Genomic DNA, 18812 nt, shown 5'->3' with positions numbered 1-18812 from the left:
AGAGTGAAAATGCTATATTATGATCTACATTCAGTTCCCATAGTCCTCTCTCTGGTTGTAGGTGACTTTCTTCATCACAAGATCATAGTCCTCAATAATTTTAAGAGTGTAAAGGGTTCTTAAGACCCCAAATTTGAAAACTATAATTTTAACATATAGAACAATGGGACTGGGATTAGAGAAACTGAGTTCAGTAGCTTTGACGCCAATTGCATACAAATGTAATGGAACATTAAGAAATATTAAAAGGAACAGATTCAGAGAAACTCATATGAACTGATGTATAGAGAATTCTGATCAATGCAATGACCAATCACAACTCCAGAGGACTGATGATGATATAAGTTATCTCTGACAGAGACAAAATGAAGAATGGGACATACATTGTCATATGTGACCAAGTTGGGAGTTTTTTTTTTTCAATCGATTTTGCTTGATATTTACCTATTTTTTTTTAAATAAAGGAGAACTTATTTTATTTGACGGAGGAGGTGATTGTTGGGGAGGTTGCAGGTGGTGATAGAGATTTAAAAAAATGAAGAAGTGTGTTTGTGAAACATTTAAAAATACACAGAAGAAAGTAGAAGAAAATTCAGAAAGATCCCCAGACAAACAGTCATTTTTTAAACCATGTTTAATTTAATATGCATTTTTTAAAAACTAATTCTAAAGGAGACTTTGCAATTTAAGATACAATCCTCTTTTTCTGTTTTTACCTTCTATATGGGAATGTTTGTTGTATTTGTTAAGTTCATTATAATTTTCAAAAAGAGGGGGAGGGAAAGTTTCCAAGAGCTTCTGCTTTTGGGGGCTCTAAGATGACAGAAGTAGTCTCAAGGCTTTAATAGCAGAAATGGACACAAGTCAGTTTACTGAGAGTTCATTCTATCAGTGGCTAAGAATGTGGTGAGAATGAGGGCAAGGTCAAAGATTAGAAAGTTCCTACACCCGCCAGTTAGCTCTACTCCCTCTCCTCCCCCTTGGCCACATCACAGGGTATGGACACTGAGTGAGTCAGCCCAGATGACCTCCACAGCTGACGGATGGGGAAAAACAATGGATTTGGGAGTACGGGGCTTGGGTTCAAATTTCGGCTCTGCCACTTACTCCCTGTGTGTTTACTTTGCCTCCTAACCATCATTTTCCTCATCTATAAAATGAAGGGGTTAGATTTAGTAACTTCTAAGATCTTTTGTAGAAGGCAGTCAGGTGGTGTAGAGGATAGTGTGCCAGGCCTGGAGTCAGGAGGACTCATCTTCCTGAGTTCAAGTTCAGGCTCAGACACTAGCTGTGTGACCCTGGACAAATCACTTGACCCCATGTGCCTCAGCTTCCTCATCTGTAAAATGGACTGGAGAAGGAAAAGGAAAACTTACTAGCTATGTGACCCTGGGCAAGTCACTTCATCCTGTCTGCCTCAGTTTCCTCATCTGTTAAAATGGACTGGAAAAGGAAAGGGCAAAGCATTCCAATATCTCTGCCAAGAAAACCCCAAATAGGGTAATGAAGTGTCATACACGCCTAAAAGGTCCCTTTTAGTTCTACTACTAGTACTATTACTAGCACTTACACAGGGCTTTGAGATGCACAAAAGTGCTTTCAAAGTATTATATTATTTTATCCTCACAATCACCTGGGAAACAGGTGCTATTATTATTATTATTCTCATTTTACAGATAAGGAAACTGGGGCAAACAAGGATTAAGTGATTCATCCAGAGTTACAGGCTGGGAAGAGGTCTGAAGCAGGATTGGAACTCTTGTCTTTATGGCTCCAGGTTTACTGCTTAAGCCACTTCACCACCTAGATGCCCAAAGGTCCGATGTGGCTTTGGAGGCACAAATTACCTTTTCCTTCGCTGATTTACGTGTATCCTCATCCATCCACTGCAGTGTAGTCAGACTTTCTTCAAATGCTCTCTTGATCTCCAAGATCATTTCACTGGCCTGGAAAATACAGACAAGTTTTAGTAGATGTTTAGAGAGCCAGCGCAATGGGAGAAAAAACATCTTAAAGGTGCCGAGGTTGACCTTTGGGCCTTGGCCAAGAGGCTCTACCTCCAGAGAACTACACTTTGGGCAAATGAGGAAGCCACATACTTAAGCCAGGGTCTTTGAACTTCCTTTTAAAAAGAATTTTGAGAACTCTTATTTCAATGCAATTAGCTGCCTTTGTCATATTCTGTGACAAAGAAATTTTATGTGTCATCTTTTAATTTATGCATTTAAAAGCATTACTGTTACAAAGAATCAAAGAACAAAAGAATCAATTCAACATCATTCAAAAACTTTGTTACACAGTCTAGAGTCTGAATGAATAATTATTGACCATGCTGCCTTAAAGCATCATTATGTGTAAACTATTTTTGATGATTAATAACAAACAATGATTCAATTCTACTTTCTGTCTTTCTTTCTTTAGTGATAACAAACAATGATTCAATCTTTTCTTTCTTTCTTTCCTTCCTTCCTTCCTTCCTTCCTTCCTTCCTTCCTTCCTTCCTTCCTTCCTTCCTTCCTTCCTTCCTTCCTTCCTTCCTTCCTTCCCATGGATTATTCTTGTCCATCAAATATATAACATGGATTCAAGGATACTAAAAACACAAAGACTCTATGTCAAGCATATATAAAATGATTGTCTATTCAAAACATTCCATGAACACAATAAAATCAATAACTGCAAAAAGCATTACTGTTCTTGTAAAAATGAATGCTAAAATTACATATCTCTTGACATGTAACTAGAGAAAAAAAAAATTCTATATGTAATGTTAAAAAAAAAAAAAAAAAAGCTTTTCGAAGGAGGGATCTGTAGGCTATACCAGCCTGACTGCCAAAGGATCAAGGACACAAAAATGATGAAGACTCTCTACAATGGACAATCTCTAAGGTTCTTTTCAGCTCTAACATTTTATGTTCTTGAGCCTCTTCCAGCCCAACTTCATGTTCTGAAATCCTTTCTATGTCTGACAACTGTATATTCCAAGGTCCCTCCTATGCCTGGTGATCTCTGATCCCAGATACATTCCAGCTTTGTCTCCTTCAATTAAAAACTCAATAAAATGCAAACTAATTTAATCCAATATATATTTATTAAGTGTCTTATTTGCCATGCTCTGTATTGGTGCTAGAGAAACAAGGCCAGAAAAAGAAGTTATTTCTGCCATCAGGGAGCTTACATTCTACCTGCATTGAATTCTCAAATATTCCATGTCCTCAAGTTTCTTTGATTTCTGATGCCCGTGTTCTAAGGTACTTCCCATCTCTGAATTTCTAAGAACTAAAGCCCCTGCCCCCCAGGTCTGCCATCTCTGTTTTAAGCTGTTTTCCAGTTCTGACTTTTTCTATTCTAAGAAAGGCCCAGGAGGCACGTTTTGGGCTTAAGATGAACAATCCTGACTAATGCCCAGTTTATAAAGTTCATCAGTGTCAATGGACCAAGATAAAGATAGAGGCAAGTACGCAAGGTCAAGGACAACAGAACCGATTGGAGGTTTAGGAATAGCAGTTTGGTGGCTGGTCAGAAGGGGGTCAAAAAGCCTGGAGAAGAGGGCAGACCATGAGTGAGAGGCTGCAAGAGTAGGGGGGAGGAACTGCCTGGGGGACAACGGGAGTTGTCCCCGCGCTCAGGACTTACTATGTTCTTGCTGTCCTCTGCAAACGTGGCTTTCACAAACATGGCGCCCAGAGCAAAGCCCAAGTTGTTGTCCGTGTCGCTCACACAAAACTTCCATCGTGGGAGGCACGTCTGTGAAGGCAAAATGAGGCGACTCAGTCACCCCAGGGATGTGGAAAGAGTGCGGAGAACCGGGGCCGTCGACCTACCTCTGTGACCTTGTCGCCTGACCCGTAAACTGAGAAGCTCAGACAAGGTAATCTTTGAGCCCCTGACAGGTCTCGCTCCACAAGCCCGCGCTCACCTCTCTTGATCTGACTCTTACACAGTGATATATCATTACTTTACTCAATTCTTCCTTTCCAAGATAAACTGCTTCAGACGGGACATGTATTTCTCATAGGTTTTTTGTTGTTATCAAGTCATTTTACAAATCTTATCTCAAATGAGTCATAATCACCCTGGGGGGGGGGTTATCCTCATTTTATTGATGAGGAAACTGAGGCAGGGATGGGTGAAGTGCCATGTTGAAGGTCACACAGTCAATACATATACGAGGCAGGGCTTAATTCAAGTCTTTCTTTTGGTCTCCCCCCTGTAGCTTCTTGTGGGCTACTATTATTAATTGATCATCCCTTATTGCCCCCAATGCTGCAGAGCTGAACTGTTCCAGGAAATTTAGGAAATTATTTTATTTATTTTGATTATCCTTTTCCTGTCAAGAGATGGCTGGACAATTAGATTAGAGGAGAAGAATGAAAGTTTTCTGCCCTTAAGGGCCTGGCTCTGACAGACCCACTTGCAGCCATTCACCACCTGCTCTTTTCCCAGCCTGTGTTATCCCAGCTCAGTCTCAAGTTGGGGGAGAAAAACTCAGACAAAGGAGAAAAAGAGCAGCAGAGAATGCCCTGAATAGTAAAAAATAATACTAGAAAATCACACTCACAGAGTGTAAAGCTTACAAAATGCTTTCCATAGAATTCCAAACTGCAAGTGTTATAATGCCCACTTTACAGATGAAAAGATTGAATTTCTGAGGTTAAAGTAATCTGTCTGTAATCACACAGAGCTAGTAAGTATCTGAAGCAGGATTTGAATTGGGGCCTTTTGACCCCAGTTCTTTGTTCTATTTAGCATACCATAAAGACTTTCCAACAATTCAATTATTCCACAAATACTTATAATATATAATATGATATATTTATAATATATAATTATATAATATAACATAATATATTATATTATAATATGCATAATTATAATATAATATGTTATAATATAATATAATAATAAATACTTATAATATAACAAGTATTTATTACATCCTAGGTGCTGTGCTGGGTACTAGATTAAAAAGAATGACACAATCCCCAATCTCAATGAGATTACATTCTGATGGGGAGATAAAAAGTACTTCTATAAGAGTATTCAGAATAAATATGAAGGGAATAAATACAAACATAGACACAGTAATTAAGTACAAGGTGATTTGGGAGAGAGAGAGCTTGGGCAGATGGGATGATCAGGAAAAGTTATATGGAAAATGTAGTGCTTGAAATTTGGGACTCTACCCAAAAAGACCCTAAAAGTCTGCATGCCTTTTGACCCATCAAGGACACTCTTGGGTTTATTCCCCAAAGAGATTTAAGAAAATAATCCCTCAATGCACAAAAGACATAGTAGCCCAAACTGGAAACAAAGGGGATATTCACCTATTGAGGAATAGCTAAACAAATGGTGGTGTATAAATGTAAAAGAATATTATTGCATCCTAACAAATTACCATAGGGATAGTTTCAGAGAAAATTGGGAAGATCTCTATGAACTGATGCAGGGGAAGTGAGCAGAATTAGAACAATTTATATAACGAAAAAAAATGATACAGAGAAAAACAACTTTGAAAGACTTTAGAACTCTTGAGTGATACAAATGTAAGCTCTGAATCTTGAGGACTGAAGATGAAACATGTCATCTACCTCCTGCCAGAGAAAGTGTAATTTGAAATGAGACATCTCTTCTTGGACAGGGCCAGTATAGAGATCAGTTTTTCCGAAAGTGTGTATGTGTGTGTGTGTATATATATATATATATATATATATTTTTTTTTTATTTTAAAATAAACATAGGCATAGTCTTCAACATTCACCCTTGTAAAACCCACAGTGTTCCAAAATTTTTTCTCCCTCCCTTCCCTCTCTCCCCTCCCCTAGACAGCAAGTAATCCAATATATGTTAAACATGTGCAATTTTCTACAAATTATATATATCTTCCTTATGAAGATTTTCTTTTTTTAATTATTCACCTGGGCAGGGGGATAAGAGAAGAAAGGGAAGGAGAATAAATGCTTGTAAAAATAACAGATAGCATTTATAAATTGCTATAAAGTTTACAAAACCTTTTACAAATATTATCTCATTTTATCTTTACAACAACCCCAGGAAACGAGTGCTATTATTATCCTCATTTTATAGATGAGGAAATTGAGGTAGACAGAGATTGAGTGTCTTGCGCAGAGTCACATAACTAGCTATAAAGGCCAAATTTGAATCTGGGGCTTTCTGGCCAGATACTAAGATTTTCTAGTTTTCTGGGCAGCCAGCATATGTCAGAGATAGTACTTGCCCTTAAGCATTCTTGTCCATTCTCTACAGAAGGCTGATTCTTGTTTTGTACATGAAGGGAACTTAGCTTTCTGGATTGGATCGAAGGGGGAAACAGTAAGCAGCAGAGCTAAGATCTGGCCCCAAATCTCCTGGCTGTGAGCCCTGGGTGCTTCCTTCCATCATCAGCTCCAGAATGACTGAGGCAGAACGGGCCGGAGCCTGAGCAGAGAAAACTCCCCCATCTCTCACCTTCTTGGTCCCATACATCACTTCCATGAATTTCTCTTCGGCATCCTGGAAGCGCTGATCTAAGAAAGGACTTGTTTTCTTCACCAGGTTCCAGATCATGTAGTTGTTCAGGAGGCTGTTGGAAAGAGGAGGCAATGGGGGGAGTCAGAAGGACCCTGGAAGGCTCCCTCTCTTCTCAGAAGTCTTGTTATTCATTCTGAATATGTGATACATTACAACAAAACAAAAATACAGTTCTTGTCTTCAAGGAGTTGACTGTCTAGGTAAGTAACTAGGCAAACACAAGAGACAGCCGGCATAAATGAAAGGGAACATCAGAGCACAGGGACCAGTAGTAGTGGAGAGAACTATAGGATGCCCGCATTAGGTGAAATCTGGGCAGTAGAAGGGAAGATGGTGGCTGTTATACAATACCAAAGTGGATGGTTAGGAGTAGGGGATGAAAGGGGTTAGCGATGGGAAAAGAGTCAAAGGAAAGGGTATCAGGAGGAAATTCTGACTGTCTGTTCCGTAATCTTCCTCTAGTCACTCATCCCTGTTTCCCCCATACCCTGGGCCCTTGTCCGCTATTACCAATTTAGCTAAAGATAGACTAAACCCTCATTCTGAGGGCCCTCATTCTGAGGGCCATTCATGCATTCTTCTGATGGCAGAGAATCCCAGAACATCAAAGATGGCAAGAGGAAACGTGGAAGCTACAGAGGCAGATCTTAGCCCGATGTCAGGAAGAACTTGTTAACAACTGGAGAACAATCCACAAGAGAAAAGACATTCCCTGGGAGGCTCCCCTTCATGAGTGGTCTTCAAACAAGACCAAATAACCGTTCCACGGGGAGTCGTGGAGGACATTTCTGTCTGGATATTGAGTGGGTGGGCTCTGAGGTCCCTTCAGGGCCTGGGGAAGAAATATTGGCTGCTGAGATGGACTTACTGCTCTTTTTATACCCTGGCTCTGTGAGCCAGGACAAGACTGCTCCCCAGACCTCTGTCTCACCTCTGTAAAGGGAGGGGATTGGACTCTTCTGGTCCAATTTTGTGATTCTAAGAGATTCTGTGGCCTTGGAGACTCTCTAACTTAACCCTTCATTGTAGGAAGAAGATCAGTCACCAAGAGGGAGAAGGATCTAGCGCATGGTCATCCGACTGACAGAGCTTGGACTTGAATCCAGTTCTTGTGTCCAAGTAAGACCTCTTTATCTTACACCTTCCTACAGTAACAATAATTCGGTTCAAGGTGCCACGAGAGTGACAGAACGCTATATTCTTCCTGGCACCCCAAACAGAAGGTGAGAGTACCTTTTGTCTGTGTTGTTGATGAGGTTGGAGACTTGCTCCAAGTATTCTTTGGCGTAGACCACCACAGGCTCTGATTCATTGATCTCCACGGGGTAGAATACGGTGGTGAGGAAGGGCATCCACTTGATGGCAGGTGCCAAAGTCTGGAAGAGAAGCCACGGGTGTGAAACTGGAAGGCCAGTCACCTGTCACAGCCCCCATGGGGGCAATCTGTTATTGAATGGATGCCTACGGGAAATTTTCCTGACCTGTAATCTTGACTGTAGGCTCCCAAGGCTTGCCAATGAGATCCCTGGCTGGCAGACCTTTCTGCAGACTCAACAGTGCCTGGCACTGCCAGGGTTTGGCAGATTCACCTAGCTGGAGGGGGAGCCAAAGGACAGAGGAGCCAGAAGGGAGAGGGACCAGGGACAATGTGCCCACAGCTCGATGGTTCTGCTGGAAAACGCTTTCATTCCAGGCCCTTTTGTGACTGAGGATGGAATATTCTCAGCTTTAGCTACCTGTCCTGCCCCAGAGTGAAAAGCTATTTCCCGAGCCCTAAGACCTATGCCTTAACCCCCCAGAATCTCCCTACTCCAGACTGGGTGCTCGGCTTTTTGGGGTCACTTCTGTCTAATGAAGCTCACTGACACCTTCTCAGAATCATATTTTTTAACATGTACAAAAAAATACATAAGGTTTGCCTTAAGAAATGGCAAACCACCCCAGAAATTCCATGAAGAATAGGACATAAGTGAATTAGGCAAATGAAATGTAGTTATCAGAATATTTTTTAAAAGTTGGAAACCTTGCCTAAGATCTCTTCCAGCCCTGAAAATATGTGTTTTCAGAACTTTCACAGTTCTGACCTCCTGGGTTTCTAAGGGCCCTCCCAGCTCTGACCTCTTGTATTCTAAGGGTCCTCTCAGCTCTGACATCCCGGGTTCTAAGGGCCCTCCCAGCTCTGACCTCCTGGGTTCTAAGGGTCCTCCCAGCTCTGACATCCTAGGTTCGTTTTCTTTCTTTTTTTTTTTTTTTAAAGCTTTTTATTTTCAAGACATGCATGAATAATTTTTCAATATTGACTCTTGCTAGAACCCTGTGTTTCTGATTTTCCCCTCCTTTCCCCCATTCCCTCCCCTAGATGGCAAGCAATCCAATGTTATACATGTTAAAATATTAAATCTAATATGTGTAAACATATTTATACAATTCTCTTGCTGCACAAGAAAAATCAGATCAAAAAGGAAAGAAAATAGTAAGAAAACAAAATGCAAGCGAAGAACAAAGAGTGAGAATGTGATGTTGTGATCCACATTCAGTTCCCACAAGCCTCTCTCTGGGTGCTGATGGCTCTTACCATCACAAGATCATTGGAAATGACATTAGTCATCTCTGACATCCTGGATTCTAAGGCCCTCCCAGTTCTGACATAACTCTGCTCCAAAGATTCTGAATTTTAACCTTTCTGTTGTTGCAGAGATCCCTTTGGCAGACTGCTGACCCCTTCTCAGAATGATTCTTTTAAATATATAAATAAAATTCACTAGATTACAAAGGAAACTCATTATGTTGACAGTTACCCAAACATTACATACTAAAGCCAAAGTGATGGACCCAGGTTCAGAACCTGATCTCTCTGGACTAGCTCTTTGGTCCTGGGTGCTGTGAGGCTTGGGGAGTGGGGTGGGGGCCAGAGTCCTCAGGAGCAGGGGCAGCACAAAGAATGAGTGTGTACTGGAGTCCTGGGCTTGAGCTCTGCTACTTGTTACCTGCAGGACCACATTCAAGGCATCTCATCTTTCTTTGTCTCAGTTTCCCAATCTGTGAATTTTCAGGTAGCAGGGGGATTAGATCTCTTTTATTTCAATTCTATGACCCTGTAATAAAGGACCTTAGAAAACATTCAACCAACCCTCTTGTTTTATGGATGGGGAAATTAAGACCCTGAGTGGTAAAAAAAAAAAATAATAACTGGCCCAGTAGTAGGGCAGCTGGAGGACACCATAGTGGATAGTACCAGGCCTGGAGTCGGGAGAACCCGAAATCCGGCCTCTTACTAGTTGTGTGACCCTGGCAAGTCATCTCACTGTGTCTGCCTCCGTTTCCTCATCTGTAAAAATCAGAGAAAGAAATGGCAAACCACCCCAGAAATCCTGTGAAGAACAGGACACAAGTGAATAACAAGGTTAAGGTCCAGAGGCTAGATTACAATCGGGTCTTTACTCTAGATCCAGAGCTCTTTCCCCTACCAGTGATGAGCCAGGAGCACAGCCTGAGGGTGAGCCCCCTCACTGCCCACCTCTGGCAGCAGATTGCTCCTGATCCCTGTTGGACCAGGGAATTGCCAAAGGGCATCCCTGAAGGAGTGTGCCCTCTTGAGAGGGGACTCCAACAAGAGGTCTATCAGAAGTAGGACACAGGTCAGCCCATCGGAGCTCTGCCTATGGGACTGCTGGCACAGTGGCAGACACACTCAGATCTCCCCAGACCTTCTAAAACACAGACCAGCAGATTACAGCAGCCAGACAGTCTGACCTGCTAGTTGCTCGGGGAGAATGGGTGAGTCTTCAGAAAGCCACTGTTTACTCACTCCCAATGCCCTCCCACACAGGGTCAGCAATGTTAAACAAACGAAAGCGAGGAGAACTCCCAGGTCTGAGATACCAGATATTCCATTTTTGTCTCACCATCACCTTCCATTGCCCTCCTCCCCTAGGGAAAGCAAGTGTTTTAGGGAGGGGAATTCTCACAACGGATCTACAAGGCAAGAAGGTGGAAGGAGGGTAGAATATAAAAAAACACTAGGAGATTTATTTCTGTTTTAAAATTTAAAAAATTTGTCTTTCAACCAAAAAAAAATCCATTTTCTCCTTCCCACACTCTCCACCCCACTAAAAAAGAAAAAAAATGCATAAATCACACAAAACATATCCCCACGTTGATCACGTCTCATTCTATATTCTGTACTCCCTACCTATTTGTCAGGACATGGACAGCACACCGTGGAACCCTAGCTGGTCGCTGGGCGGTCATGGACAATATGGCAGTCAGGTGATCAAGGAGAGCTCTTGATCATCCAATGAGTTCTGACTTATCCTATTTTAAATTATCCTAATTATTTGGGATTATCCTATTTTAGCCTATTTTAAAACCTTCACTTATGGCTCTGCTCCTGCCTTGCTGCATACATCCCCTCTGGGTGTCAGTTTGCTCTCCTGTAGAATAGTGGAAGGAATAGAGAGAATTCCAGAGTTATGGTCAGAAGGGACCTGAGTAGAAATTCTCTGTCCTGGAGGCAGCTGGATAGTGCAGTAGGTAGAGCACCAGCCCTGAAGTCAGGAGGACCTGAGTTCAAATCTGGCCTCAGACACTTAATACTTCCTAGCTGTGTGATCATGGGCAAGTCACTTAACCCCAATTGCCTCGGCCAAAAAAAAAAAAGAAAGAAAAAGAAATTCTCTGTCCCTTATCAACTATGTGACCATCAGCAAGTGGTAAAGTGGAAAAATGCTAGATTTGGAGTGAGAGGTCTTGGGTTCAAATCCTACCTGGTCACCTACTATCTGTAAGTGAGGGAAGATTGGACTAGATGATCCTAAAGATCTTTTCTCTAACTCTGTGAGGGTGATTATACTAAGAAGCAACTGATTTAACCGTGTGGGTCTCAGTTTCATCACCTGTAAAATGGGGGTGCTGATAAAGAATCAAAGAATTTGAGAGCTGGAAGCAGTCATCTGTCCAGCCTTCTTGTAGGTCTTTCATTTGTGAAGGTGACCAATGACATTATAGGTGATGTCTTAACTTCTAGGTGAAGTGGATTTAAGGGAGGCAGTTACAAAAAGTCCTTGGCTCTTTCTCTCTTGCAGAGTCGTGGGAGTCCTGTGGCAGGACAAAAGCCAAGATGACTGATGGCCGGGATGCAGTGGATAACCTGGGTGTCTCTGTGTCTGACCGAGCTCCTGCTCTGGCCACCTTCATGACCACTGGAACAAACCTGATCATTCTGCTGGGTAAAATGGAGCCCTCTCCCATGGGGCATGGACTCTACGGCTCCTGCCCACTCCTGAAGGAGAGGGTCTTCTCCATTAGTGTTAGCTATTAAAAAATCAAAGCAATCTGAAATCTCTTTGGAGAGACTCACAGGACGAGGAAAGAACACTGGGCTTGAAAAAAGATTGTTTGGCTTCTGAGCTTTGGACCTGGAAGCGGGGAACCCCTGGCTCTGCCAATCATTAATTCCAGTGATTGACAATGGACAAATGACTTCATTTCTCCAAGTTTAAGTTTTACTCTTTGTAAAAAATGGGAACACTGAAACACTAGCTACCTAATACGGTTGTGAGGATGGAATGAGAGAATATGATAAACCCCTTTACAGGATTTTAAGGAAATCCCAATTATTATTGATCATGAATTTTCTAGAGAGTATTCTTGGTTAGATTCATTCTACCTACAGCATAATAACCTATAAAAACTGGTGGCGCCCAACAACTGGAAAAGGGCTGAACACACATGAAGGTGTGCTGGATTATTATTGAACCCTAAGAAACAAGAGGAATGAAAAGAAAAACATGAAAACCCAATACGTGCAAAGGTAATGCAAGATGAGAAAAACAAAACAGTAAGAGTAGGATATAAAAGATAGAGTGCTGAACTTGGGAACTAAAAAGATCTGAGTTCAAATCCCACTATAGACATGTAACCGGTAAACGGTCAGTCAGTTAATAAGCAATCATTAAGCACCCTCTGTGCTGAGCAGTAAGGATGCAAAGAAAAGCATGAATATAGCCCTATTATAAAACTGGGGAGACAATATGCAAAGAATTATGTACACCTAAGTAATATGGAGGATAAATGGAAGGTATTAATACAACTTTTATTTTTTTAAAGAAGGAAAAAAAATCAGTATTGGATTCTAAGCCATCACAAATTAAGATTTAAAAATCACTTGAAGTGACTGAAAAAAAAAAATCAACGTGATATTTGGCATTTAATTTTAGTTTGGGAAAGAAGGGAGTGAGGTGGTATCAGAAAAATAAGGAAACAATCATTTTATTTGGGGAAATAATAAAGTCTGGAAAGGTGGCACGGCAGAAAGAGCACATGATTTGAAGCAGATGGCTCTGATACTTACTAGCTGTGTGGCCAATCATTATAGCTAATTAAGCCTTTATTTTTCTATCTGTAAAGTGGGGCTAATAAGCCTCATCTTGCCTACTCTTTGTTGCTATTGGAAGGCAAATGCTGGGTGCATGCCTCAAAGGACCAGAGAAATCCATTCATTTGATAGCCTTGCCCAAAGTCACCCGATTAATAAAAATTGAGCTGGATTTGCTCCTGGATCTGCTGACTCCAAATTCAATGCTCTCCCCCCACTAACTGTGGTCCCTGAGACCCAGAATGCTAATTTAAATCTGGGTTCACTCCCCCCACTAACTGTGGTCCCTGAGACCCAGAATGCTAATTTAAATCTGGGTTCACTCCCCAAGTACCCAGAACAGTGAGTATTTTTGCATTGAACTCTCTCCTCTTGGACTTAGGAAGAGGTACACAAAATATGCAGCAAACCTTGGAGCCCTAGGGCACTAGGTAAGAGGAAATGATGGAGGCAGGCTTGCAGGGAGAGCCAACCCCTTCCTCAGCTCTGGAGAGGGGCTCCTGGAGAGAAAACTGCCAGCACCCTCCAACCCCCCAGCCCAACCACCCTGAGGTGCTATGGAAGGGGTCAATCCGTGCTCTGGGAACCTAGCAGCTGGAACCAACCTAATGAATGGGACACAAACAGCCTGACCTTCTGAGGCTGCAGAAGAAAAACAGTTCCAGATGTCTCCCCCAGCAACAGGGGTCATGGATCTCTCTCCGGCTGCCCTGTGTCAACAGCTTCCCCCTCCCCACCTAGCATCACCTGCCACCTCCCAACGTTTACAGCTCCAGACCTTTTGGTTCCTGGGATAAGGGCTGTAAAACACACCTGTGCTCTCCATGCAGGAAGGAGGTCACTGGCTCCACAAAGGCAGGCAGGGAAGTAGCAAAGGCCCGGATTTAGACCCAGGCAAGCTGGTGATCTGTCCATCCAGGTCCAAATTAAGCATTTAAAGGTTCAGACAACAGTAAGACTTTTGGGACAGCCGGTAAACGACACAGTCCATCCATCCATTCCTGGATTCAGCTGGATCCCAGAATCTCAACATGGACCTCGAGGGAATTTAGTCTAGATTCTGGTGAGATTAGAGAAATGCAAAAAATATCCTTTGGTACCCTCTCAGCTGATGGACTAACTGGGGACCTTCCGGAGGTCTGCCAGGCTCAGAGAGGATGTGGGGCTCTAAGCAAAAATAGGAGGCAAGCAGGGCATGGAAATATGGACCAGGGGAAGAGGCAGGGTAAGGACAAATCTGGCTAGAGGAAATAATGGAAGGCTTCCCGAAGGAGGTTTTTTCATCTACAAAATGGATGTGATGCTACATGCACAAGCTGTTTAGGATAATAGAATTGAGAACTGGATGCGATCTGAGTGCTTTGCACCTGATAAACAAATTGGGAGTCCCAGGAACCCTGTTTGATAAGCCTGGTCATCACAGTGTTAGAAGGAACCCTGGAGATCCTCTAGGGTTCTTTATCTGAGATCCACAGATACAGATTTTAGGAAATCTATGAGCTAGAGTTTTTTAAAAATGATAACTGTATTTCAGTACAATTGATTTCCTTCATAATTTTAATAAAAATAGTAATAATCTTATTTTGAGAAGGGTTCACCAAGGTGTTGCTCAAAGGTCCGTGATACAAAAAAGGTTAAGAACCTCTCATCTGATTAAATTCTCTCATTTTACAGATTAAAAAATTGAATTCCAGAAAGAGAATTTATATGTAACAGTGATGATGATAATAATAACAGCCTGAAGTTACACAGTGTTTTAAGGTTTCCTTCCCCAAAGTGGAAAAAGTAATACAAAGGTTACTATTTCTATCTTGCAAAAGAGGAAGCTAAAACTCACACAGGGAAAGGGATTTTTCCCATGGCCATGTATTAATCAAGAGTTTGAAAAGTTGTTATAATTTTACAGTTGACAAATGATAAGGCATGAAAATAAGATATTCAGGATTATTCAGTGCTATCCAATTGCTTTTCCAGTGGAGCAGTGGGAAACCAGTAGGTGGCAACCTTAAGTCACTGTGAAACTATCCATGAAATCTGAGAACTGGAATCACAGATTCTAATAACTAGAATCACAAAATTTTAGAAATAGAATTACAGAAATTCAAAAAAATCACAGAATCTTAGAACTAAACTTACAAAATCACTGGAATTACAGAATTTCAGAACTGGAATCACAGAATCTTAGAACTAAACTCACAAAATCACTGGAATTACAGAAGCTCAAAACTGATTCTGGAATCTCAGAACTATAATCACAGAATCTCATCTTTAAAATCAAAAAAAGTTAGACCTAGAATTATAAGATTTCAGAACTGGAATCACAAAATCTTAAAACTAGAATTTTAAAAAATCTTAAGCACATAATAATAAATTTTCAGAAGTGGAATCACAGAAACTCAGAACTAGAACTACAGAATCATAAATTTTCAAAAATGGAATCACAGAATCTCAGAGATAGAATTACAGAAGCTTAGAACACGGAGACATTATTAGAAAACCTAAATCATTCTCTCTCTAGCCTGCCTCTATCACTCCTAGTTTTCCCTTGGGGGCTAAGAACAGGTCTAATTACTCTTCCAGAGGACAGTTCATCAAACTTTTGAAGTCACCTATCATGTTCCCTCTGAGCCTTTTCTTCTTTAGGCTAAACATTCCTGTTTCCTTCAATCAATTCTCAAATGGCACTGAAACAACACATTAGTGATAGTTAAACAGACTTAGCTTTTTAAGAAGAGAAAGCTTAAAAAAAACTAAAAGAGAAGAGAAAGCTTGGAGCAGAGAAAAGGGGGAAAAGCCCATGTGAGTGTGGGCTCCCAAAGAAGGGCCTGAGCAGAGAGTTGCCGCCCTCTGCCAAGAGAGACAGCCTGGTTACCTGCAGATCTCCAGCGGACACTTTGTGGTAAATGACCTCCTCATCTCGGCGCTTCTCCTGGGGAATGGTGATGTTGGCCAGCGCTGTCTCAAAGTCCAAGATCTGCTGCATCTGGTGACGAATGGATTCTTCCTCTCCCCCTCCTAGGAGTTTGCCCAGCTGCACCATGTAGTTCAGGTAGCCTGTCAGGACCTGGAAGAGCCAGGATGACATAGTGGATGGGAAGTCCGAGGATCTGGGTGAGAGCCCTACCTTGATCTCTAAATGTGGAGACTGGGTAAGTAAGTCACTTTCCCTCTCTGGTTATATTTTTCTCATCTGTAAAATGAGAGCATTAGGCCATCTAACCACTGGGGTCCACTTCAGATCTAGATCAAGATTCCCATTTTTGAAAAGTAATTTTTCTTTTTTTAATGAATAAAAATCACTTTTCTCTCTCTCCTACTTCCCATGCCATTGGGAAAAAAACAAAAATCAAATTCCTGAATGGATCTTACTCCAAAATATATGTCTTATTTGATTCCCAAACTAATAGGATCTCTCTCCACATCTTGCCCATGAGTCTTTCCTGGTCCCCATTCCTGGAAATGATTGTTGTTTTGGTGTTTTGTACTCTTCTTATGAATTCTAGCCTATTTTTACATTTTAAAAAACTTGTATATTTGGCTTATTTCTCCTGCTAGACTGTTTCACCCATTTTGGTATCTACCCTCACTCCATGTCATGAACAGTGAAATGCACACAGGAGACATTCAATAAATGTTTGGTGAACAAATGAATGAAACAATGATGTGGTTGTCCAGGGCTGGGGAAGGGATCCCCTTGATTCTTTGTTCTCTCACAGAATCCTAGAACTTCTGGATACTGTCATCCTTTAGATATTCTCTATTATCCAAGTCCCTCCTAAAATACAGGTAACCTAGAGACATGCACCAGGTGTTATATCTGGCCAAGAGGGAAGACAACAAGATATTCACCTCCCTGATCAGCTCTGGCCCCAATGCCTCTAAATGCAGCCTAAGATTTTTTTTTTCCTGAGACAATTGGGGTTAAGTGACTTGCCCAGGGTCACACAGTTAGGAAGTGTTAAGTATCCAAGGCTGAATTTGAACTCAGGTCCTCCTCACTTTAGGGCCGGTACCGTCTACTGTGCCATCTAGCTGCCCCTAAGACGGCTTTTTTAGTGACCATCTCACATTGTTGACTTTGCATATCCCCTAAAAAAGTCTTAAGGAAAATGTTTTATTTTAAATTTAATCATTTAACATTAAGCCATGATGAGATAAGTTAAAACTTGTTTTACGAGCAGTTACATTTATAGAATGAATTTCAACACCCGAGCATTCATTCATTCAAAAATCATTTATTTTTCTTTCTCATACTACTAGGCAAGCAAGCTTAGTGCAGTTTTGCCCGGGGGCATCTCCTCCTGACCGGGAGAAGAAGCTCATTTGTCTCCTGTGACTTATTTGGGTTAGACTCCTTCTTAGCCCAAGGGGTTTGCTGCTTATCTCCCATCAGCCAAATGCCATCTTTGCTCTTTCCTAGCTTCCAACACTCTCTGGTGGGATGGGTGCAGAAAAGGGGCCTCCTGGAGGAGAGGGGAGGGGAGAGGAGGGAAGGAAAGGAGAAGAAGGGAGACGAGGGGAGAGATGAGGTCCTTGAACCTGAAGAAAGTGGCCTGGAACCATGAGGAGCCTGGTCTCTGATCAATGATACTCACCTTCTCATTTTCTGTCTTATTCAGATAATAATCTCTTGAAGGTAAGCCTAAGCCGGACTGATCCACCTAGAAGAAAGCAAAAACTGGTGACTATCAAGAACAGAAGCCATATGTGAGCTGTATTTATAAAAATAAGAGTCGTTCCTGGGGCAGCTAGATGGTGCAGTGGATAGAGCATCAACCCTGAAGTCAGGAGGACCTGAGTTCAAATCCAGCCTCAGACACTTAATACTTCCTAGCTATGTGACCCTGGGCAAGTCACAATTGCCTCAACAAAAAACAAACAAAAAAAGGTAATAGAAGAGCCATTTCCTAGTTGATAACTGGCTAAAGGATGTAAACAGGCAGTTTTCAGGAGAAATCAAAGCTCTCAATAGTCACATGAAAAAATGCTCTGTCTAGAGATTAGATTAGAGAAATGAAAACTAAAACAACTCTGAGGTGCTGGCAATCAGATGGGCTAATGTGATAAAAAAGGAAAATGACAAATGCCGGAAGGGATGCAGAAAAAACAGGGACATTAATGCACTGTTAGTGCAGTTGTGAACTATCCTACAATTATGGAGCACAATTTGGTGCACATTCTTTGACCTGGAAATACCATTGTATCCCCAGAAGATCAAAGACAAGGTAAAGAGACCTATATGTAAAAAAATATTTGTAGCAACTCTTTTTTTGTGTGGTGAAAAAGAATTGGAAAAAATAAAAATGAAAAGAATTGGAAACTGAAAGGATACCCATCAACTGAGGAATGATTGAACAAACTATGGTACTTAATTGTGGGAGTCTTAGAAAAAGCTGGGAAGACTTATGTGAACTGATGCAAAGTGAAGTGAGCAGAACTGTATACACAGTAATAGCAAGACTGTATGATGAGTAATTGTTAAAGACTTAACTCTAATCAGAGAATGATCCAAAATAATCCAAAGAACTCGTGATGAGAAATCATCTCCAGAGAGAGGACTAATAATCTTCGAGTATAGATCAAAGTATATACTGTTTTCACTTTATTTTTCTTCCTTTTTCTTGTTTTGTTTGCATTATGGCTAACATGAAAATGGTTTATATGATTTGACATGTGGAAGTGATATTATATTGTTTGATTTCTCAATGAGTGAGAAGAGACTGGAACAAGAGAACTGGGAACTCAAAATTTAAAAAAAATTAATATGAAAATAAATAGTATAATTAAAAAAAAAAAACCACAGGCCAAAGACATTGCTGATAGAATCACATTGGGGAATGAACACTGGATATGGATTTCTTTGACTTTAGTTGAGGCTCTTCTCTTTGGTTTGAGTTTTCTCACC

At 41.2% G+C, this 18812-nt stretch overlaps 1 protein-coding gene across 5 annotated transcripts in view; it reads right to left on the bottom strand.

Annotated features, from left to right (window-relative positions):
* Window positions 1-18812, bottom strand: part of ECE1 (endothelin converting enzyme 1) — a 173768-nt gene that overhangs the window by 21610 nt on the left and 133346 nt on the right. For all 5 annotated transcript variants that reach the window (XM_031962676.1, XM_031962680.1, XM_031962678.1 and 2 more), the window contains 6 exons: window positions 17503-17568; window positions 15780-15971; window positions 7765-7907; window positions 6469-6583; window positions 3637-3747; window positions 1848-1946 (listed from right to left, as the gene is read on the bottom strand). In XM_031962676.1, coding sequence (XP_031818536.1) covers window positions 1848-1946; window positions 3637-3747; window positions 6469-6583; window positions 7765-7907; window positions 15780-15971; window positions 17503-17568 — 726 coding nt within the window. The remainder of the gene's footprint in view (window positions 1-1847; window positions 1947-3636; window positions 3748-6468; window positions 6584-7764; window positions 7908-15779; window positions 15972-17502; window positions 17569-18812) is intronic.

The sequence above is a fragment of the Sarcophilus harrisii genome, chromosome 3 (genome assembly GCF_902635505.1).
Source record: "Sarcophilus harrisii chromosome 3, mSarHar1.11, whole genome shotgun sequence".
Taxonomy (NCBI): domain Eukaryota; kingdom Metazoa; phylum Chordata; class Mammalia; order Dasyuromorphia; family Dasyuridae; genus Sarcophilus; species Sarcophilus harrisii.
The sequence above is the reverse complement of the archived record's forward strand: the minus strand, read 5'-3'. Positions and strand labels throughout refer to the sequence as shown.